The 24572-nt window shown below is 37.8% G+C and overlaps 1 protein-coding gene across 1 annotated transcript in view; it reads left to right on the forward strand.

Annotated features, from left to right (window-relative positions):
- The window catches only part of CDH12 (cadherin 12), a 445647-nt gene that overhangs the window by 114232 nt on the left and 306843 nt on the right, over positions 1-24572 (forward strand). The window contains exon 2 of the mRNA XM_043887731.1: positions 23193-23608. Coding sequence (XP_043743666.1) covers positions 23378-23608 — 231 coding nt within the window. The 5' untranslated portion in view covers positions 23193-23377. The remainder of the gene's footprint in view (positions 1-23192; positions 23609-24572) is intronic.

Below are 24572 nucleotides of genomic sequence, written 5' to 3' on the forward strand. Positions count from 1 at the left end.
TATTATGATCCTAATGTGACATAAGAGGTATTATTAGAGAAGGTTTCCACAGCCTGTCATCATTTGTCATCTGTGTCATAACTCAGGATGACATTTTCCAGCAATAAAACCACTCCATCTCTAACAGCTAGATTCAAGGCTTGAGTTGCCCACGTGAGTTTTTATCTACTTTGTTCTTTCTGTCAGACCCCAGGTGCACAAAACTGAGTTGATCATATCCTTCAGGTCATGGCTTACTGGCATCGGTGCTGAATGCAATGCCTCTTATTCTTTATACGATTTCCTTTCATCCATCTTCCATGTCTACATATGTGTAGAAACAGTTACTCAAGAGTATATTATGTATGCCCTTCCAATCCTGTTTCCATACTTTGCTTTAGATGGGTAGCCGTTTAGTGGATAGACATTTCCATCTCCAGGGGATCTTCCCAACCCAGGGATTGAACCCAGGTCTCCTGCATTTCAGGCAGATTCTTTACCATCTGAGCCTCCAGAAAAACCCTTGCTTTAGATAGGACTTTTATATTTATAATATTTTATATTTTATATAATATTATTTGTATATTATATATTATTTAAATATTTATAGATTGTAGATTATATATACAAATATGTAGATTATATAAACATATTATTATATAGCTTATATGTTAAATATAATTATATTTTATATAATATTGTATAATATTTTATAATAATAGGGCTTTATATTTAAATATTTTATAATATTTTTGATATATTTATGATACATAAAAATGTTGGTGTCATGTTGTTCAGTCACCAAGTCATGTTGATTATTTATATTTCTAATACTGCCAACATTATTTTTGTTAAAAATATCTTTCTATTTCATACTTTTTCAGTCAGCATGTCTTTTTGAGATCTAGTCATGTTGCTGCATGTAAATCTAGTTCATTACTTCTGATTGTTTTATTGTATCTCATCTAATGCCTGTAACATATTTTATGTCCCTGCTGATGTAGTGATGCATATGCACCTACTTCCATTTGTTACAAACAGCATAGTGATAAAAATCTTCATGTGTATTTTCTTGTGGACCCATGGGAAAAACAGGTCATGGTGTATAGTAGTTTACTAACTAAGGCCAGTACCATTTACATAATTATTTGTTCCTTGTGTTTCATATCTTCTTCCTGCTTATTATTATGAGTTTCTTGTGAATTATTGTTATATATCAGGGTCTTTAGTGTATAGTTTACTTCCTTTTATTAGAGTAATTAAGTTTTACATTTACATATCACATAAGATTGAGGCTCTTTATACTGATGATAGCCTAATGCCTATTGATCTTCTCAAATTCTTAAGCCTGTAAAGTACATCAATTTCAAAAAGAGCAGAAATGTGGTACTATAGCATAACCAAAGGGCTAGCTCTGACATACCTTCATGCACTTGGACATGACTTTCAGGAGGCTGTGTCAGTAGAATGGACAGCTGGGTGAAGATGAAGAAGTGAGTACCATCCACAAGGCCAAGGCCAGGGAAAGTAAATGGGAGAAACTTTTTCTCCCAGTTGCCTCTCCTACCATCTAAGTGATGCTAGAAGTCTCATGTATGAAATCTTTAGTGTTCTAACTTCAGGATTTTATTTCTAATAAGATGCATATAACTTTGGTAGTCCTGCCTCTTACACTATGTGGAATTGATGCCACAGTGTAATACACTTGAAAGAGTAGGAAAGAGATGCATAAGCATAACAAAGAATTATCTACTGGATGTGTAGTAGTTTTTTAGTAAAGACTGTGGGAGGGGCATTCTTTTCTGAAGCATGAGGAGTTCTTGGGTTTTTCCCAACTTCAGCCAAGGGAGGTATGGAGCCCTTAGAATAGGCAGGCTGATCCCCACTGTGTCTCCTGTCTTTGTCTGTAAATATAAATGATAAAAAACTAGGGGTTTTGGTAAGTAATTAATAATATAAAGTTTTGGATGAGTGCCCAGAAGGCAGTCAGATTCAACAAATATTAGCTCTTATATAACACTGTTATATGCATTAGTTAAAAGAGATATTAGGACGATTGGCATGTCTCCTGGATAAAATGTAGTTGAATACTGTACATTTTGTGTGTATGTTAAAATACATTCCAAGAAGTTCAAAGACTGACATTAAAAGGAAATGAGCGAACCAGATGAGAACATCAGAAAATGGACAGAGCACCCAGGAATCTTAGAGAAGAAGAACAAATTTGACCACAAGAGTCTGAAGTTTCTACTGTCATAATATTTCATAAACTAACCAAAACACATGTGCCAACCTGGAACATTTACAACACACCTGACCAATGTTACATAATACCGGGAAAGCCCTAACATTTAAATAACAGAAAAAAAAAAAAAAAAAAAAGATGTGTTGTCCTGTGATGGAGTGAAATGTGTTCCCCTCCCAAAAAGATATACTGAAATCCCTCACGACTTCAGAATGTGACCTCATTTGGAAACAGAGTCTTCATATCAGCAATCATGTTAAAATGAGGTCATCAGGGTTGGCCTTCATCTGCCAAGGTTCTTCCCTGGTGACTCAGTTGTAAAGAACTCACCTGTAATGTAGGAGACCCAGGTTTGATCCCTGGGTTGGGAAGATCTCCTAGAGAAGAAAATGGCTACCTACTCCAGTATTCTTGCTGGAGAATCCCATGGATAGAGGAGCCTGGTGGGCTACAATCCATAGGGTTGCAAAGAGTCAGACAAGATTGATCAAATAACACTTTCATTCAACATGAATGGGAAAAATAGAAAGGGAAAAATAAAAAGGAGAAGGTGGATGTAGACACAGAGTCAGACAGGCCCAGAGGGAAGCGGATGTGAAAGCAAGAGGAGAATGTCATCTGTAAGGCAAGGAGCTCCTGTGATAACAAGAAATTTAACTGTGGAAAGCAGTATGTAACACTATTCCTCATAATCCCCATGGGGTGCCAACCCTACCAACACCTCAACTTCAGATTTCTCGCCTCCAGAAATGTAAGGCAGTAAATGTCTGCTGGTTAAGAAAGCAAGGTTTTGGTAATTTGCTGTGGCAAATTAACACATGTCCCATTGAAAAATGGACAAAAACCATGACGATTAATTTTAAATAAAAATCAAGTACCTTACAAATAATGGAAGATGTACAGTCTCTGTGTTTTGTCAAGTCAAATAAATCAACTTTACATATTTTTAAACTATTTTAAGATTACTAATCAAAAATTCAGAAATAAAGGTTTGAGAAAATAAGGGGCTACATGTCAATATACGTTGAGTGAGAGTGCAAATCCGTGTGTCCACTTACAATGTATTTAGTTTGGCAATATCAGCCAGTGTTGCAAATACAAAGATTTCTGGACTTACTAGGATAATGGTCTGGTTGTAAAGACTTCCAAGATAACTCTCCTTCCAGAACAGTCCTGATAATAATGAAGCTAACTTTTAAGTGTCTTTTCTGCCTTTCCTTCCTCCCTCCCTTCCTTCTTTCCTCGTTGAATCTAACTGCAAATGAAGCAGTACATACATGCTCAGTCGTTTTGGTCACGTCCCAAGAGTGGGACATAAACTGTAGCCCTCCAGGCTCCTCTGCCCATGTGATTCTCTAGGCAAGTATATTGGAGTGGCTTGCCATTTCCTCCTGCAGGGGATATTCCTGACTCTGGAATTGAACTCCTGTCTCCTGCACTGGCAGGAAGATTCTTTACCACTCAGTGATAAGGGAAGCCTGAGGGAAGCAATGGTTTATATATATATATATATATGGTTAGAACATGCTTCAGTTCAGTTTAGTTGCTCAGTCATGTCTGACTCTTTGAGACCCCATGAACCGCAGCACGCCAGGCCTCCCTGTCCATCACCAACTCCCAGAGTTTACCCAAACTCATGTCCATTGAGTCAGTGATGCCATCTAACCATCTCATCCTCTGTCACCCCCATCTCCTCTTGCCTTCAATCTTTTCCAACATCAGGGTCTTTTCAAATGAGTCAGCTCTTCGCATCAGGTGGCCAAAATATTGTAGTTTCAGCTTCAAGATCAGCATGCTTAGTTGTGTTCGGTTCCTTGTAACCCCATGGATTGTAGCCTTCCAAGCACGTCTGTCCATGGGATTTCCCAGGCAAGAATACTGGAATGGGTTGCCATTTCTTCCTCCAAGGGATCTTCCCAACCCAAGGACCAAACCTGAGTATCTTGGTCTCCTTCTCGGCAGGTGAATTCTTTACCACTGTGCCACCTGGGAAGCCCAAACGAAGCAAAATCCCTTTCCAAATGCATGCTTTGCAAACACTGGGGAACATCAAAAATGATCATTCCGCAACTTGTATCTAAAAACATTTAAAATGATGCTAGTTTTTATATGATCTAATTCAAATATCCACAAAAAAACTGGCAACAGTTGTTTAATTGTTGTTCAGTCGCTAAATCATGTCAGACTCTTTGCCACTCCATGAGCTGCAGCATGCCATGCTCCTCTGTCCTCTACTATCTCCCAGAGTTTGCTCACATTCATGTCCAGTTTACCTTGATTCATACATTCCATTTTCCTATGCAATATTGTTCTTCACAGCATCAGACTTTACTTTCATCACCAGACACATCCACAGCTGAGCATCATTTCTGCTTTGGCCCAGCCACTTCATTCTTTCTGGAGCTATTAGTAATTGCCTTCTGCTCTTCCCCAGCAGCATACTGGACATCTTCTGACCTGGGGAGTGGGGGGTGACGGACGGGGGTGGATATGTGTGTCATTTTCCAGTGTTATATCTTTTTACCTTTTTCTACTGTCCACGGGGTTCTCCAGGCAAGAGTACAGGCTGGAGCAGGTTGCCATTTCCTCCTTCAATGGACCAGGTTTTTTCAGAACTCTTCACTATGACCCATCCGTCTTGGATGGCCTTGCATGGCATGGCATAGCTGCACAGTTATAAAAGCCCCTTTGCTATGGCAAGTCTGTGATCCATGAAGGGGAGTTGCTTAAGAGCTAAACTTTTAAAAAGCATTTTCATAATATATTTACAAATGTAAGTGATAAATATCTATTTTGTATGCTACACCCAGTATAATATAGATGGAATCTGCCTGCAATGCGGGAGACCTGGGTTCTATCCCTGTGTTGGGAAGATTCTCTGGAGAAGGGAATGGCTACCCCTTCCAGTATTCCTGTCTGGAGAATTCCATGGACAGAGGAGTCTGGTGGGCTACAGGTCATGGGGTTGCAAAGAGTTGGACATGACTGAGTGACTAAGCATATATCTATTTACTTGCCCAGTTTTTAGAACTCATTGATTAGCTTCTCAATCTATAAAGCTGTAGGTTTGCATTCAATTTTCTCATAATTTTCCATTTTGAGTTCACCTCAAGTGCGGCCTCAACAGGGACTGTTTCTTTGTTTCCTTTCAGTGAATGCTACCCTTACAAATGCATTATTGATTTTTCTTCCAAGCCATAATGATGCAAAGCGCGATAGCTTGACAAATTTATGTTTATTGCCCAAAACCTGACTTGATAAGCAGGTATGACTTCTTTCACTTATATGGTACCATTATTTCATATACTGATATTGCATTTGAGCAAACATTCAATCCAAAACAGTGTTATATTAAGTGAATGTAAAACATAGCCTTCTGATTAAATGAGAAAAGGAAATATTACGTTATTTTCACTGCTTATATATGTAACATTGAATTCAGAACCAGTGACTTTGAAAACAGAATTACCCAGAATTTTTAACAGATTCATTAATCTGTAAAGCAATCTAATTTCTGGATTTTATTGTTTAATAAGCAATAAACAATTTACTATACAAGTGTAAAGGACTTCACTGGCAGTAAAGACAGAATGCAATGCAATTTATGAAATTAAAGACATGCCCAGCACCTGTCCAAGCCAATATTCATCTATGTGTTCACACCAGAAAAGAAAGGACAATTTATTTATCATTTGAGAAAAAAATCTGTGCAGAAGAGCAGTTGCCTAGGTGCTATAATCTACACACCACCTCCCCCTCATAATTTGGCCTGTTAGCTCTAAGAATCTCTCATCTCCTAAGTTTCAATGTTAATATATTTTTCACCTTCTTTAAGAGCATGACAACTTTTAAGAGAAAGGATAAAGGAAGAAAAAGAATAATAAAAGAAAAAAGAAAGAGAAATGTGAGATCTGCTTCCTTGAGACCAGATACATCAAGATCCAAGATTAGAAACTGTCACAAAATTATGGCTTTTGTTTTTCTTTCTCTGTCACCCATCTGCCATCTCTAAGTGCTGAAAGTCAGAGCGGCATCTGCTGAAATACTGTATCCATTAATCATGAGCATAGTGAACATGTATAATCACATTGGGACATGACTTCAGAGCCTCTAATGATGTAGGTCAATGTAGATTAGTGTCTATGCCTCACTCTGGGGTGTGGTATGCTTCCTACTGTATGTTGAAGAATATCTTCCCTTTTGAAACAATCAGGGGACATTATTTGAAAGCTCCTTTCTCAATTACAAAGAATAAATGATGCTTAAGGATGAAGGAAGCTCCCTAGACATCACAATGTTTCATTTAATATTCCTGTAGATTCCAAAATTATTGTTATATGTTTCATGTATTTATTAATAAAAGAATTGAACAGTATGGTCTTATTGACATGGAAAATCTGACACATATCCAATTATCAGTGACTTCAAAGATACCTTTCCACTGTACCTCTTGAAAGGTGCTGTTCAAAGTATATTCAGACTGTAGAGATCAGCAAGCTGTGGACTTTTGGCCAAATCCTGCTCAATGTCTGATTTTGTAAATATGGTCCTATTGGAACACACCCACATCCATCTGGTTGCATGTTGTTGATTTCTTTCAAACTACAGTGAAAGTGATGGGTACTTATGATAGAGACCTTAAGACCCATAAGCCTAAAATATTTCTTTTCTGGTCCACTATGTAAAATATTTGCCAGTCCCTAAATTATACTGTTAATAAAAATCTGTCTGATACATGGATCCCAGTTTCCTCAATTATAGTTTATAGAATTACATCATTTGTATGTAAATTTTTGGAAATAATGGTTTACCACTTCCTTTGATTTATGAGATTTAAAAAAGCTAAAAAATATCTTTTTCTGTGATTTCTTCACAGGCCTCACTTTTTGACAATCTCTCTTCTATTTACTTTCATTTGGACTGTCTCCATTTGTATTTAATAACTCTTAGAAAAGTGGAAAATCTTTCTTGGCATATTGAAGTCTAAGGTCATGGGGCAATTGACCATTGGAACACCAGACACACTATGCTTCTATATTCTGGAAAAATATGAGTTCGTTTTGCATTTTAAATTTTCTAATGAGATACTGATATCAATAAAATTTTAGAAATCGGCAAATAGAAGAAAAATAAATGTAGCTGTGCTCTACAATCTTGTAAATCAATTCTAAATTTCCCATTGTAGCATACATTAATATACAACACATAAGAATATTTCAAATATGGGAATAAAATATTCAAATAATTATTAATACATCAGTATTATTTTCATTATCTCGGTAGTGAAAGCATGATGTAAATAGAAAATTGTGTCAGTTTGTTCAGTGACAGGCTACAGTGTTTAAAATTGTGCCTGGATAATACTAGGTGGTGAATAAACATTTGTATGTTGAAAAAATGAGCAAAAATCCAGATGTCAATATAAGTAATTTTATTTTTATGCCATATTTTCGAATTGTTGTACAGAGGGAATATATAATTTTCATAATCAAATATCAGTGATTATTTATTATAACAAAACTAACAGTATACTATGGAAGTAGTACTCTATAGTAAAATACTATTGCAAAAGGGATCAAGAATAAATTTCACATACACAGCTGCTACCTTGGTAAATAATATGTATCCTTCAACTGGTTAAATAATTGAATTATAAATAAGATATCTTTCAATAAGTTAAACTATAGAATGGTTCCCAAAAGAAGAAAATCCATTTATATCCTGTAGCATATGGAAGTCATAAGGGCCATGATGTATTATACAATGATATTTTAATAAATCAGGAGGGCAATACAGTAATTTATAATTTAAATAAACATATATTTAAGTAGAGTGGGTTTTATAAATGAAAAAATTATAATGTGGCATATAGCAGAGAAGCCATAGCAATATGGAGAAGACTTTAAAGAGAGTTATAGAAACGTTTTGATGATTCTCATTTGAAGCTTTGTAATTAGGTACACTAAGAGACAAAGAGGAATTGGAGGTAATTCTAAGAACAAAAAGTCTTGCAAACTTACAATCTCAGTATTGTCTGGAATTGCGGATTTAGGGAATATGTGCTGCTCATTGTTTTTCTTTTCCTGTGATAGCTCTTCTTCCTTTTCCACTATAACCCCCACTGTTTTTCTATTTGAAAAATTAAAATTCAATATTAATTTATGAACCTGAATACGTCCCTCATTATCCCTCAAATAATTTGCAAGAAAACTTCTCTAGTATTTCATTAAGGTTTAGGAGTCAGCAACTCATTTTAAAATTGGTCAGTACATAGAAGTATTTTTTTAAATTAGAGATAATATATTTTCTTGGTTTTCAGAAATCCAATAGTTTTATAGCCTTAATTATTTCTGTGTTCTGAAATTTATTCTGATGTGAGGCTGGGTCATCCTAATGCCTTTTTATGCCCACTAAAATCCTCCAAATTAAAACCCATCTCCAAAATCTCCTTCCCTATTCCTTTCTGCCCTCCCCAGGCCCACCTACCTTTAGCCCACGGTGTCTGCTCACTGTCATGATGGTCTCGTAGTCAATACTTTCTTCCTTAAGGCATTCCTCTTAAAAATATAGTTTGTGCTAATCTCAGCCTCATTTTCTACTGAATTTAGTCCCTCTGGGATTCTGGTGAGTGAAACTCCTCACTGCATTAATATTAGTATTATTTAAGTCTTTGTGGTTCTCCATAAAGATTAAAATGGTGTCTATTTTTGCAACCCAAGGGCTCCTTGGCTCACAGCGGATCAGGTTGCCTGAGGCATCTGTAAAAGTGCTTTCAAGTCTTAGTCTGGCAAGTAAGTCAAGGCATGGATTCAGACCTCTCTTTTACTCAAGTTCAATGCCTCCATCTGGAAGAATGCACTACCTTTGTGTGTTGGAAGAATATCATGCATTAACAGTATACCCCACTGAATCAGAATGCAGTGTAAATGAGAAAATGTGGGACTATCTCCAGCACCGATGAATTTCTGTAACCATTTAAAGGATGTACCTGATACTTAGGTGGTCATGATGAAACCCAGTTCAGTAGCAGTGGTAAATCAGTGAACATAGTCTCGAATATAAGTCATAGGTGAGTACAGGGATAGACTGACCACTATTATGTAAAATCTATTAGCAGGTGCATTGTGACTCTACTTGATTCAATTTATTTGAATTGAATTGAGTTGAAACAAAGGCAATTTCAGGTACCCTACATCCAGTCCAAAATCCTGACTATGAAGTTCTCCATTTGGTCATTTGTTCTTGTCTTGTGACTATGTGTATCTGTATTTTGGTAATAGTTTTATTGTGATAGTATTTCCATACCACACAATTCACCCACTTGCACTATGCAATTCAGTGTTTTATTGGTATATTCATGTGAGTATGCAAACATCATCACAATCTAATTTTAAAGATCTGTTTTGTGCTTTCTGGAAGGAGTCCCAAACACATTAGCAATCAGTCCTCACACTTTACCTCAAGTACCAGCCTTAGGCAACCACTAATCTACCCTCTGTCTTTATATATCTGCAGTTTGGAACACGTGGTCTGTCTGTGGCTAGTGTCTTTCTTTTAGCACAATGCTTTCAGTGTTCATCAATGCTGCAGCATATATCAGTATTCCACTCTTTTCAGTCCAAATAATATTCCATTGCTTGCTGCTGTAGAAATGAGGCAAAGATGGACCCTGTAAATTGGCTCCCAGTTTGTATATAGTGGACACCTATTAACTCTAAAGCCATGTTTACAATAGCTACTTTGAAGCTTTCGTTTTCTCAGTTCACCATCTAAGCCCCTTCCAAGGCTAATTTCTCTGCCCCTCCCCCATGTGTGGGTCACATTTACGTGTTCCTTTGTAAGGGTTGAAGAGTGGCCTTTACACATAATATACTGTGACCGCAGTAGTTACTGAAGCTCTAATCCCCTCCCCTGGCAGTTGCTCTTGCTGTTGTTTGCTTGGTCATTTATTTGTTTAGTGAATTAGGTGAACTTATTTGGAAAAGTATATTACCTCCACAAAATGTGTGGCGTCTGATGTGCCTGTTCACGTTAGTTTTCTCTTGTCCATCCTTCAACCCGGCTCGCTATGGTATCGGTCCTGCATCCACAGAAGCCGCCTATCGGCCAGTGACTGTGCTGCAGCCCCTTAGGTGGTGACTGCCCTCTACCACTGGATATCTGTGTGATTTGTAAGCTGCCATTACTGAGTAATGCATTTGTACTTTTTTGCTCCAAGTTTAGTTGGGACCTGGTACCTAAAATGTTCTGCCTCTAATTACTTCTATGAGGGCACAGAAATGGGGATATACACATTCTCCATGACTGCAAGAGATGATTGGTATGAAGTTGTATTTAAGCTCCTTGTGCCAATGAACCACCCCTCTACCCCACACCCGCACCTGCCCATGTTGGTGGTCTGAGTGCAGCCTGGGGAATTCCTTCATATCTGGTTGATCCCGGCAGTAATCTCTGGGGATGAATACAGCTTAGCACACATGCACAGCTTTCTACTCCCCAGAGTTGACTGACCCCAAAGGGCTCCTCTTTGTTGTCCTTTTCCTGGTTCTTGCTATTAAACTCTTGGCTGCTCTTCCATTTTGCTTGTGTCATAGACTTACAAAATTCTTTGTTTCCCAGGTGGCACCAGAGATAAAGAACTCGCTTGCTGGTGCAGGAGACATAAGACAAGCAGGTTCGATCCCTGGGTTGGGAAGATCCCCTGGAGGAGGGCACGGCACCCCACTCCAGTATTCTTGCCTGGAGAATCCCATGAACAGAGGAGCCTGGCGGGCTACAATCCATGGGGTCCCAAAGAGCCAGGCTCAACTGAGCGACTTGGCATGCATGCATAATATCACCATTGTTGTCAACATCACTTTTAGACAAGGAGTTCACATTCTGTTTGAAATAAAGTGTGTCCTCTCAGGTGCAGCCCTGGAGCTGTTTATCCTTTTGGCCTTCCTTTCCCTTGGGAATAATACCTGCAGCTCTGCAACAGCGAGGAACCAGCACCTGCTCTTCCTGTAGGGCATGGCCTCACATTATGGAAATGCTGCTGCCAGCTTTTTCCTCCCGGGATGAAATCCAAGGTTGAGACTAGGAGCTGGGCAAAATGGGAGCCTTCTGCTCTCTGGCTGCTTCTGCCCAAAGCAGAGAGCTTCCGTAACACAGACCTGGAACATGTACATTTAATAATATCATCTAAGAAAGCAGGTCACGGCTCAATGTCACAGACCCTTTCTGTTATTACCAAGATGTAGCGTGTGCATGCCCAGTTGCTTCAGTTAAGTCTGATTCTTTGTGACCCTGTGTAGCCCACCAGGCTCCTCTGTCCATGGGACCCTCCAGGCAAGAATACTGGGTTGGGTGGCCATGCCCTCCTCCAGGAGATCTTCCTGACCCAGAGACTGAACCCACATCTCTTGTGTCTCCTACATTGCAGGAGGATTCTATACCCACTGAGATACCTGGGAAACCCACCAAGATGTAGTAGAGATACTCAAATGAATGTTTCTGTTTGCTGTATATGCTTAAGACAATTTCTAGCAATTTTAAATGATTGTTTTTAAATAATTTTCTTAGTAAAATTGCTGTTTTGCTTTGAAGAGTGTCTATTGAACCCCTCAATGTGCTATTCTGAAGTATAGAACTCCATACCCTATTTAGTTTTACCCACAGAATGTACACATTGTAGTTTCCCTTTTTTTTTTTTTTCCCTTCTAGTAGTGACTTGCACCATAAAATTGAAAATTCAGGGAGACTACTCAGGGGTGTGATGAAGTTTAACATCCTTCAGACAATCTTGGCTCTTTTTCTAGAACTGGGAGTTAATCCAGCCTTACTCTAAGCTGATTTTCTAAGCAGCTATCCATCAGTCCCTAGTGGCTGACCTCTTGTAAGTTTTTCTCAATCTGTCAGAGCTAGAGCATTTTCCCTTATTTTGTTGATACAGAATTTCAATGCAATGTAAGAATCCAAACTATTTTCCAACTTAAGACCCCCTTCTTCCAGGCATCGTGAAAGTGGTAATCAAAATGGATATCCTATTATTTTCAGCCTTTGAATTATTACCATTACAAAAATTTCCATCATTTACAAGGCAGTATCTGAACAGAGGCTTCCCAGGTGCTGCAGTGGTAAAGAAACTGCTTGCCAATGCAGGAGATTCAAGAGAACTGGGTCTGATTCCTGGTTCATGAAGATCTTCAGGAGGAGAAAATGCCAACCCATTGCGTATTTTTGCCTGGAAAATCCATTGACAAAGGAGCCTGGCAGGCTATAGCCCATGGGGTCATAAAGAGTCTGACACAATTTAGCGACTGCGCTCAGGTGCTCTGAACAGAACTCCAAAGTTTTTTTTTTTTCTCCTGATCTTGTCCCTTTATTCCATGTAAATGTCTCCTGTGTCTTTTAGAAAGTAGTCAGTTCAGTCATTCAGTTGTGTCTGACTCTTTGCGACCCCATGGACTGCAGCATGCCAGGCTTCCCTGTCCATCACCAACTCCTGGAGCTTGCTCAAAATCATGTCCATCAAGTTGTGATGCTGTCCAAATATCTCATCCTCTGTCATCCCTTTCTCCTCCTACCTTCAATCTTTCCCAGCATCAGGGGCTTTTCCAAGGAGTCAGTTCTTCTCATCGGGTGGCCAAAGTACTGGAATTTCAGCTTCAGCATCAGTCCTTCCAATGAATATTCTGGGTTGATTTCCTTTAGGATGGACTGGTTGGATCTCCTTACAGTCCAAGGGACTCTCAAGAGTCTTCTCAAATACCACAATTCAAAAGCATCAATTCTTTGGCACTCAGCTTTCTTTATAGTCCAACTCTCACATCCACACATGACTACTGGAAAAACCATAGCTTTGCCTAGATGGACCTTTGTAGGCAAAGTAATGTCTCTGCTTTTTAATATGCTGTCTAGTTTAGTCATAGCTTTTCTTCCAAGGAGCCAGCATGTTTTAATTTCAAGGCTGCAGTCACCATCTGCAGTGATTTTGGAGCCCAAGAAAAGAAAGTCTGTCACTGTTTCCATTGCTTACCCATCTGTTTGCTATGAAGTGATGGGACCTAATGCCATGATCTTAGTTTTTTGAATGTTGAGTTTTAAGCCAGATTTTTCACTCTCTTAAGAATTAACTTTGTACTGAAGCCTCTTAACCAAATATTTCTTGTGAATGTTGGCATCAAGGTATTGTTTCATGTGGTAAATAAGTAAGCTCAAAATTCCTCAAACAGTATAGCCTCATTTTTTAATATAATCATGTTGTAATACAATTCAGTTACATTTCTAGTCATTTTTTATTTATTTTCTAGGAATGAATAATTGCCTCTTTTTTGTATTTATCATTATTTCATCAACACACTTGAGAAGAAGCATGATTTTTTCTCTGTCATTTAAAAACATGCAATTAATTTGTTTTAATCCATTAATTTCTCCTCCTTGGTATTAATACCTCTTGGAATTTTTTTTTTCTCTCCATTCTATTGTTCTGGAGATTCTCTTTGCCATTCTGTTTAAATATCATCATTACTGAATTCCTGGATTCCTTTTTTTTTTAAATACACTTTATCTTTGAACATCTTTAAATTTACAGAAATATTGAAACAATATTTCCATAGTATTGAGAATACTATTCAGTAGTACAGAGAACACACATATATCCAATACCTCTAAGATAATATCTTACATTAGCATGAAGCCTTTGTTACAATTAAATAATAAATATTGACACATTATTATTAACTAAAGTTCATACTTTATTCAAATTTTCTAAGTTCTTGCCTAATGTCTTTTTCCTGTTCCAAAATCTCAACTATTACATCTACTTTTCATGGTTCCTTAGGCATCTCTTGCCTATGACAGCTTTCCATATTTCCCTGTTTTTTTTTATGACATTCAAAGTTTTGAAAAGTATTGCTCTGGCATTTTAAAAAATGTCATTCAGTCAGGACTTGTCTATGTATTTCTCATGACGAGACTATTGTTACTGGTTTTTCAGAGGAAGACCAAAGAGGTAAAGTACCATATTAGGACATGACATCAAGACTGTTCTAACAATGCAGTTAAAACCATACCATGAAAGTGAATGTGTACTCAAATCTCTCTTCTGAAATGGAAAGAGAGATTGTATTCCTTGTCATACATACTGGGAAGATGCCCATGTTGAGTTTCTCTTCTTTTCCCATAATATTTTTTCTTAGCTTATTGGAGGTATCAGTATCATTTATGCTATATAAGCAGCATATATACTATATATTTACAGCATATTTATTGCATACATATGTAGCTTCCCTGATGGCTCAGAAGGTAAAGAATCTGCCTGCAGTGCAGGAGACCCAGGTTTGATCCCTTGGTTGGAAAGATTCCCTGGAGGAGAGCATGGCAACCCACTCCAGTATTCTTGCTTGAAGAACACCATGGACAGAGGAACCTGTCAGGCTACAGTCCATGGGGTCACAAAGAGTCTAACATGACTGAGCGACTAACAATTTAACTTTCACTGTGTATGAGTACTATATACAGTAAAGAGTAGGGTCTGGATAAGTCAGATAATGTGAAAGTAAAGTCGCTCAGTCATGTCCGACTCTGCAACTCCATGGACTGTAATCTGCCAGGCTCCTCCATCCATGTGATTTCCCCAGAAGGAATACTGGGTGGGTTGTCAGTTCCTTCTCCAGGGCATCTTCCCAACCCAGAGATCGAGCCCGGGTCTCCCACATTGTAGGCAGACTCTTTACCATCTGAGCCACCAGGATGAGTTAGAGAGCAAGGATTAATGAACTTCACAAATCAAAATCATAAAATATTTATCACCTTCAAACATCCTTATTTCACTTCTAAAAGAGAATGAAATGGGTTTACCACCCGTACTTCTCTACTCATTTGTGTCATTTGTAAAATAGGAGAGTTGGGTTAAGGATTTACTGCACCTGAAAGAGTCTAAATTTTACTTTTGGTGTGGGCTTACTAGGACCAACAGAGATGTGGTAGGAGTATTTGCTCATCTCAAAAGCATTCCAAGAGACAACTTGTTGGAAAGACTGTGATGCTGGGAAAAATAGAAGGCAGGAGGAGAAGGAGATGACAGAGGATGAGATGGTTGGATGGCATCAGTGACCCATAGACCTAAATTTGAGCAAGCTCCAGGAGATGGTGAAGGACAGGGAAGACTGATGTGCTGTAACCCATGGGGTCACAAAGAGTTGGACACAATTGAGTGACTAAACATGAGCAATATGGTCATATATCAAAACAGAGGATACTTCTGCTGCTGCTGCTAAGTCGCTTCAGTCGTGTCCGACTCTGTGCGACCCCATAGACGGCAGCCCACCAGGCTCCCTGTCCCTGGGATTCTCCAGGCAAGAACACTGCAGTGGGTTGCCATTTCCTTCTCCAATGCATGAAAGAGAAAAGTGAAAGTGAAGTCGCTCAGTCGTGCCCAACCCTTAGCGACCCCATGGACTGCAGCCCACCAGGCTCCTCTGTCCACGGGATTTTCCAGGCGAGAGTCCTGGAGTGGGGTGCCATTGCCTTCTCCAGAGGATACTTAGATATATGTAAAGCTTATAAAAATATGAATTATTTATTTTTATATAAAATACAAATTATATTTTATACAAACATGTAAATCATGGTTATATAAAATATTTAACAAGTACTCTTAAGAAATTAATTCATAGGCATAGTCACTATTAAAGAGTTACCCATTTTGCAGTTAGCCTTAGAATGTTACACACAATTGAGAACTACTTGTATCTGTCAGCCTAATAAGACCTCCGGTAATATAGACACTTTCAGAGTAATTCACATATAATAGATCCCTTTTCAGGAAGTATTCTTAAAAACAAACACTCCCAAAATTTAAAAAACAAGCACATCCCAAAAAACAAAAACTACAGAACCCATAGCCTTTGGGTATCTCTCAGTTTTGAAGACACACAATAGAAAAGCTGTCAGTGGGTATTTCACATCTGAGTATCCCCCGGCTTTGATATATAACCATGGTTTAAAATTCCCCTTCTGCTAAAAGCAATGTTTGGCTCCGGAGACTCATCTGCGGGCTTGGAAAGTCTTTGGAAAGCCACTTTGGCTCCACAAAAGTTTAGGAATAATAGACAAATATAAAATTTTAAACACTGTGCCCGAAATCCAGTATAGGGAATAAAACGCATCTCTGGTGATGTTCTTTGTAACACATACGTCTTCTTTAAAGTTCACATGGTTCCATAGGGTGCTGACACCTCAGAGCAAGGCTCTATTCTTATTCTTCGAACAGCACCATTGGTATCGGGGCAAGTGCACCCAGGTTGATGACTCCACATAGTTTTTCCTTGTAATTTTGGCTACATTTCATACCCGAGGGAGTTGTTCGTCTTTCATTTAAGAACCGGAGTCCTTCAATCTCCTTGCGTTACATTTGTCGTGATATAACACTTTAAAAGCTCCCTGGCTGACAACTGTTGCCGGAGGCTGGGATCTGCTGGGAGTGGCATCACCACTGAAAATAATATCTGCCCCCTCCTAACTAAAGTACCACAATGTTATAGTCTTGGAGTGGATTTTAGGATCATAATAGGGTAACATGAGTTAGGAAATACAAGTGTACACACATTCTAATTGAGTGATGAGATTAGCATATATTGTGTTTCTTCATGCATATAGCTCTACAGATCTAAGAATGATGTTGATTGCGCCCCTACAATTCAAATGCTGCTTGACAGTTATCTAGCATAAAACTATGCTATGACTTCATTAGAAATTAGTCCTCAGACCTCTCTTATTCCAAAGCCTATCTTTTTATTTACTTATTTTATTATGATTTTTTTTTCTTTTTTAACTATACCAAGGGACTTTCCAGGTGGTGCTAGTTGTAAAGAACCTGCCTGCCAATACAGGAGACATCAGAGACGCGGGGTCAATCCCTGGGTCAGAAAGATCCCCTGGAGGAGTATGTGGCAATCCACTCCAGTATTCTTGCCTGGAGAATCCCATGGACAGAGGCGTCTGGGGGGCTACAGTCCATAGGGTCGCAGAGTTCATCATGACTAAAGTGACTTCACATGCAACGATACCAGTATTGGAAGTGGCCCCCGAATTCAGGGTCTTCACTTTGGTCCCACAAGCTGACCACTTATGTGATTGACCCCAGGGTGGCACCCTCAGTTCAGTCTAAGTGGCAAGAAGCTGGACAGCTGGAAAGGACCTTATCTTCCTGTCGGCTTTGGGTCACCTGGCCTGCCCAGCACCTTGCTGGGTGGATTAGCAGGACTATTGTGCAGTTTCTGAATTTTCAGTCACCATCTAATCCTGTTAGCTCAGTAACCATGCCAATTACAGCTTTTTATTTTCTTTTATCCTTCTCTGCCTAGAATTATGTGTCTATTTTTCACACCTTAGTTGGGTGAGGGCTGGGAGTCCTGAACCTCCTAACTTCAGAGGAACTATGTTGACCTGATTGCTTCAAATCTTCTAATTTCACAGAAGATCTAAGTGAGTCTAAGAAAGTTTATGCTGCCCAATGTTGAAATATGTACTCAATTTGGAAAATGAATTTGGAACTCAGGTCTTTAAGCTCATACTCATTCTCTTATGGGGATTTGAAGCCCTTAAATCCTCATCTATTTATGGATTCATTGTATAGTGTAGAATAGAATCCAAAGGCATGGGCTCCTGAGTCAGACTGCCCAAATTCAAACACACTGCCCACGTGCTTGTCTGTGGAAAACCGTCAAGTCATTTAGAGTCTTTGTTTCTCCATTTTATCTGTCAGATGTGTATAAAAGCTCCTCCTTCACAGAACAATTGTACTGATACAGAACACATAACATTATATGGAACATAGTAAGTTTTCAATAAAAGTTAGCTACCATCATTCAATGACTTACTTGCTCACATTTAACAAAGATGTGTTTGGTACTTACCATGTGCCATTGTGGATGCCAGGAACAGAACAGCTGAGAATGGCTGACAATAGTCATCATTGCTACTCTCTTAGCCCTTTGTCACTCTACTCAGAAAACTGGAAGAATAATCATACAAGTACATCTATAATACAAATTATTATGTTTTTGTTATCATTTATCAATAAAGGTTTTGAGAGAAGGAGAGAATGGCTAGGGTCTAGAGTGATGCAGAGGAAGATTGTGCAGCTCATGAACTGTTAAGCTCATGAACATCATAAAAGTCCTGGCTTTTAAGATCTACTTTCTTAGCAATTTCCAGATACACACTACAGCGTTAACTACAATCGTCTGTCTATATGTTGCATCCCAGTGTGCAGAGAGAAGGCTTTACAATGTTAATTACAGATCTTTCTACTCCAGTGTGGTATTTGAGTTCCTAAAAAGCTTTGCCTTCTGCAGAATTCATATTAAAACAGCAACATTCGTGGCAAAGGATAAGATTATGTGTGTATCTCTCAGACCTGTATGGTCACCCCTAACCATTACCTTCCTAATGAAAATAACAGCAAAACTATCCATAAACAAATATTCCTCTGAATATAAAAATGTAACAAAAAAAGGAGAAAGTATTCTGATGGCAAGGATGTGAGTAAGGAACAGTCTACTTAGAGAAAGAGGGAAATAAAGGAGAATGCATGAAAAAAGTATAAGAATACAGTGGGCTGAGTAGAATGTGTGTCCAGAGAGAATCAAAGGATAGAACAAGATGTGGGCACCAGGTGAGGAAAATGGGGGGATATTGTACCACGATGTGGCTCCATTTAACTTCAGCCTCATGACAATGTTTTGCATTTAGGGGCTGTTTTTGGCAATGTTAATCTATCTTTAAGGTGTTGTGGAATTAGCTTATAAAAAACATTCTTTCTATGTTACTTTCGTATTCTTCTTCAATTATTAATAATTTATAAGCTAATTCCCTCAAATAAGCAGGGATTATTGGGTAACAAAGGGGGAAGCCATGAGCTAGTTAGAGTTTCTGAAAGACTCCTCTAAAAGGAGGTCCAAACTCAGATTTCGGATCCTCAACTATCAAGGGTAATGGGTAGCTGGACCTATACTGATGATGCTGATGATGGAATATAGCTACCTGTCCAATATAAAAAATGTAGGATGTAAAATAAAAAGATGCTTGTTTAAAGAGATAACTTTAGGAGTCAATACTCACTAAAGTTTGAATTTTTACACCTCACACCTCCCCAAAAAAAGTGGAGGAGAAAAAAAAAAATTAATGAAGCACAAAGGCAAAAAGACAACCTAATTACATGTACTAGACTAGGTTTGGAAAGTTAGAGTTCCTGCCATCCATCTCTTCTACTTAACATTTATCTCCCCATTTGTTCTATAAATGCTGGGAGTAGGATTGGCATGAGTAGGGGAAGAAACATGGACAAAACAGAAAGTTCAAGAATTCAAACACTTTAGATGTCAGTGTTAGTAATTTAAACTTGAAAACAGCTGAGGAAAATATGTGCGTTATTTTTACACAGGCTTAATGCATATAGTTGCAAATATCCTCTGACATCCCAATATATTGTCATACAAACATGATACAGTTTGTGCTGGATATTCTATTCTGAATATTAAAATATATATGACTTAAGTAGAAATCACAGTTGTGACTTAAACTCTTATTTAAGTCAGTGCTACATGATAGAAAATAATGCAAGTCACATATGCAAGCTGTATCTATAATTGTAATTTTCCAGTAATCACATTAAAAAAGAAAAATAAGCAGGTCAAATTAATGTAATAGTTTGTATTTATTTAACCTTCTGATTGAGGGCAGGAGAAAAGAGGTCAATAGACAAACAGATGATTTGATGGCATCACCCACTCAATGGACATAAGTTTGAGCATACTCTGGGAGATGATGAAGGACAGGGAAGCCTGGCATGCTGCAGTCCATGGGGTCGCAAAGAGTCAGACATAACTTAGCGAGTCAACAACAAACCTTCTTTACCCAAACTATTAGCATGTCAACAAAAAATAAATGTTGAAATCAATACTGAGATCTTTTACATTCTTATTTTTGCAGTAATTTTTTGAAATGTGGTATATAAGTGAAAAGTTAGAGGACATCTCAATATCAAATTGCCAAATTTCAACTCCACAGCCACATATGGCTAGTGGTTCCCATATTGGACAATACAAGTCTAAGTTAACTTTTTATGAACATTATTCTGCCAGAATGAAAGGATGCAATAAAATATATACAGTTCATGTTTTTGTTAGTAGTTAACAGGTGCATCCCTTCAGGCCAGAGGAAAAAAAAATAGATCCTACTTTATTTCTCCTTTTGAGAGTGTCATTGTAGGATGCTCTCAGTATAACTTTTAGACCCTCCCCATTTCACATCTTATCTTCAATGAATTGCTCCCACATTTTTTACATTCGAATATATGTAAAGAATGCAAAAAAAAAAAAAGAATGCATTATACTTTTGTATTATATATAGCTGAATAGTCACTAAACCAAACTGCAACTGAAAGGTTGACAAAATGCCCTGTGTTATAGGCATGTGATTAAACATAAGCTGATTTTTATTTTAGTTGTCTTGTTTTGGAAGCATTGTATATAATTTCTGACCTCTGACATTCTTGATCTTTGGAAACCTCTGAGAAGGCTGTGGGCAATTGTCCCCTAGTGCCAATGTGTGAAGCTTCCCTGGCTAAAGCCACATTTTTCCCTTGCTGCTTGAAGAATATAAAGTTGCTCTTGTTTTTAATTCTCACTGAAACTGTCACCGATGGCAGACTTTTGTCTAATTTAAGTTCTGACCACTTAAATTTTGCCATCAGGATATTCTATTTGCTTTTGTTTTTCCACAGCATTGGTAAATTTGCCCTCATTTATGTATTTGACTATATTTATTTTCCATTCCTGATTTAGGAAAGATAAGCATCATGTCTGTTTCCTTACCTACTGTATTACAAAGAACCTAGTACATCTTAGACACTCAAACCTTAGATAAGTGAATGAAAAAAGTGTTTGTTGTAAGGAAAATGTTCAAAGCTCAGTTTTACCTAAATGCAAAGTAGAGATTATCCATCTGATAGTGATTCAAGTTTGCTCTGAGTCACACACTATCTATGAAATAATTCCTCTGTATCCCAGTGTTTCTAGTATGCCAAGACTAGAGAAGCATTTTTTTTAAACATTAAAGCTTATAAAGTCTTATAAAACCATCTGACATTTTTCTCAATAGCATACATCTTAGATCATTTTTGTTTAGTAAATTTACGTTATTCTTCCATTGTTGTTGTTGTTTAATCATTAAGTCCTGTCTGACTCTTTGCAACCTCATTAACTATAGCCCGCCAGGTTCCTCTGTCCTCCGCTCTCTCCGAGAGTTCACTCAAATTCATGTCCATTGAGTAAGTGATGCCATCCAACCATCTCCTTGTCTGCCATCCTCTTCTCCTTTTGCCTTTAATCTTTCCCAGCATCAAGGTCTTTTCCAATGAGTCAGCTCTTCTCATCAGGTAGCCAAAGTTTTGGAGCTTCATCTTCAGTGTTAATCCTTCCAGTGAATGTTCTTTCACGCGTGGTCCTATATTTCCTATTCTCTAACTTCAGATAATTTTTTGTTTCTTTAAAACTGCTTTGTTTTTTCCTTATTCTCTAAATCTGTGCTTCTCAGTCTTGATCTATTCTGCTCCTTCCAGGGGATATTTGGCAATGGCTGGAGACATTTTTTGGTTATCACAACTAGCAGTGGGGGAGGATGCCACCGTCATCTCCTGAGTGAAGGAAAGGGGGCGTTTCTAGGATTCCTAAAATGTACATGCTGGCCCCCCAGCAACAAAGAGTTATCCAACCCCAGATGTCAGTTGTCCTAAGGCTATGAAATCCTACTCTCAGTTCACCTTAAAAAGCATAATCCCAGTAAAGAATTCTAATTCAAAAAGATGTATGCTTCCTAATATCTGTAGCAGCACTAATTACAAGAACCAAGATGTGGAAGAAACCTAAGTGTCCATTGACATGAATGAATAAAGAAGATGTGATATATCTACATCTATCTATATATAGATACCTATATATATATATATATATGCAATGAAATATTAGTCAGCCATAAAAAAGAATGAGATACTGTCATTTGCTGCAATAATGCAATCATCATGCATATCCCTAGTGCATTCAGTGATAAGAATCTGCCTGCAATGCAGGAGACACGGGTTCAATCCATGGGTCTGGAAGATCCCCTGGAGAAGGAAATGGCAACCCACTCCAGTATCTTTCCTGGGAAAACCCATAAACAGAGGAGCCTGGCAGGCTGCAGTCCATGAGGTCACAAAAGAGTTGGGCATGACCTAGAGATTAAACAGCAATAAAGGAGAGCCATACTAAGTGAAGTAAGTCAGAGAGAGAAAGACAAATATCATGTAATATCCCTTATACAGAGAATCTAAAAAAAGTGATACAAATGAACTTATTTACAAAATAGAAATAGACTCATGGACATAGAAAACAAACGTGGTTACCAGAGGGGGATGGGGTGGGGGGAGATGAATTGGCAATTTGAGGTTAAATTTAAAAAATAAAATATACTGTATATAAAATGAACATACAATAAGGACCTACTATATAACACAGTGAACTATATTCAATTTCTTAGAATAACCTATAATAGAAAAAATATATAAAAGAATATATATATATGTCTAACTGAATTATTTTGTTGTACACCTGAAACATTGCAAATTAACTATACTTCAGTAAAAAAAAAATAGTGATCTCTGTTTTACTCTTAAATGGTTATTAAATTTAAAAAATGATTGCTTCTATTTATGATAAACTCTTGCTTTATTGTGATTCATACTTTTTCAAGTCAGTGAAAAACACTTAGATATTTTATCCAAGTTAATAAGTTAAATAGCAGTGATCATTTACTAATATAGTTCTTTTAAAGACTTTTCTCTCTGTTTCCTTCAATGTTGGCAGATATATAATGAGAGTTTTGATGACTATCATCATGTAATTCTATCAATTTAATGTATCTTTGTTAATCTGTTTTATAGGTCCCTTTAAATGGAATATAATATAGCAGAAGCATTTTCATCAAAAGGATTAATGCCTGCATTATCATCTCTGCAATAAAACAGAAAGCTAAGTGGTGGAGGCCACAGACACCTCAAACCTGGATTCCACAATTCTACATTAAGTGCTGGAGTTTTTATTACTCTGCTGTAGGAAAGTTTTGCCAATGCTTACAAGGAACTGTTTATCCCTGCTGCTCTGGGTCCTGTTTGATGGAGGTCTCCTAACACCACTTCAACCTCAGCCACAGCAGACTTTAGCCACTGAACCAAGAGAGAATGTTATCCACCTACCAGGACAACGATCACATGTCCACCGAGTTAAACGTGGCTGGGTATGGAATCAGTTTTTTGTGCTGGAGGAATACATGGGCTCCGAGCCTCAGTATGTGGGAAAGGTAATGGCGTGTTTCTTTTGCCAACCACTTGATAGCAAGGGGGCTTATGCATTGGGTATTGTGTATGGGTGTTTTGCACAGGAGTTGAACAAACCAGTGAGTAGAACACTGGAATTGAAGTCAAGAGACCTGGTTTCTCTTCCTGACTCGATGACCCGGGTAAGCTTTGGAATATCATTTCCTCCCTCTTTGCTTCAATTCTCCTTGGCTATTTTAATGAAGTTAGTATATATTATACTGCTATTTTTGACATTATTCACCAAAGTCATGAAGTTAATATGTGTAAATGTAACTGAACGTGTTACTATAGTACATTATTGGCCATATCCATTCTGGAATTGTTTACCAGCAAGAAACACAGGAAAAAATCAGGAGATATAAGTATTCTAAATTGTTCATATCTTTGAATGACAAGAATATCTACATTCCCCTTAAAAAGTAGGACATATCATTTACATTATGGATCTGGTGTACAGATGGTCCCAGATTTACAGTGGTTTGACTTAAGATTCTTTAACTTTACAATGTTGCAAAAGCAATATGCATCCCGTACCTACACAGCCAATCTGTTTTTCACTTTTACTACAGTATTTAATAAACTACATGAGATAGTCAGCACTCCATTATAAAATAGGCTTTGTGCTAGATGATTTCCTGACTGTTGGTTAATGTAAATGTTTTGAGAATGTTTAAGTCTGTCAGACTAAGTAATGATATTCAGTAGGGTAAGTGTATTAAATGCGTTTCAACTTAACAATGTTTTCAATTGACAATGGCTTTATTGGGATGTAGCTCTGGTCTAAGTTAAGGAAGATCTGCATTTGATTTGGTTTGTTTATTCTTTAAAGTAATTCCTTTATTATAGGTTATTTATTTATTTATTAATTTTTGAATGCGCTGGGTCTTCACTGCTGCATGCAGGCTTTGGTTACGGCAACTGGGGACTAGTCTATAGCTATGGTCA

The sequence above is a fragment of the Cervus elaphus genome, chromosome 25 (genome assembly GCF_910594005.1).
Source record: "Cervus elaphus chromosome 25, mCerEla1.1, whole genome shotgun sequence".
Taxonomy (NCBI): domain Eukaryota; kingdom Metazoa; phylum Chordata; class Mammalia; order Artiodactyla; family Cervidae; genus Cervus; species Cervus elaphus.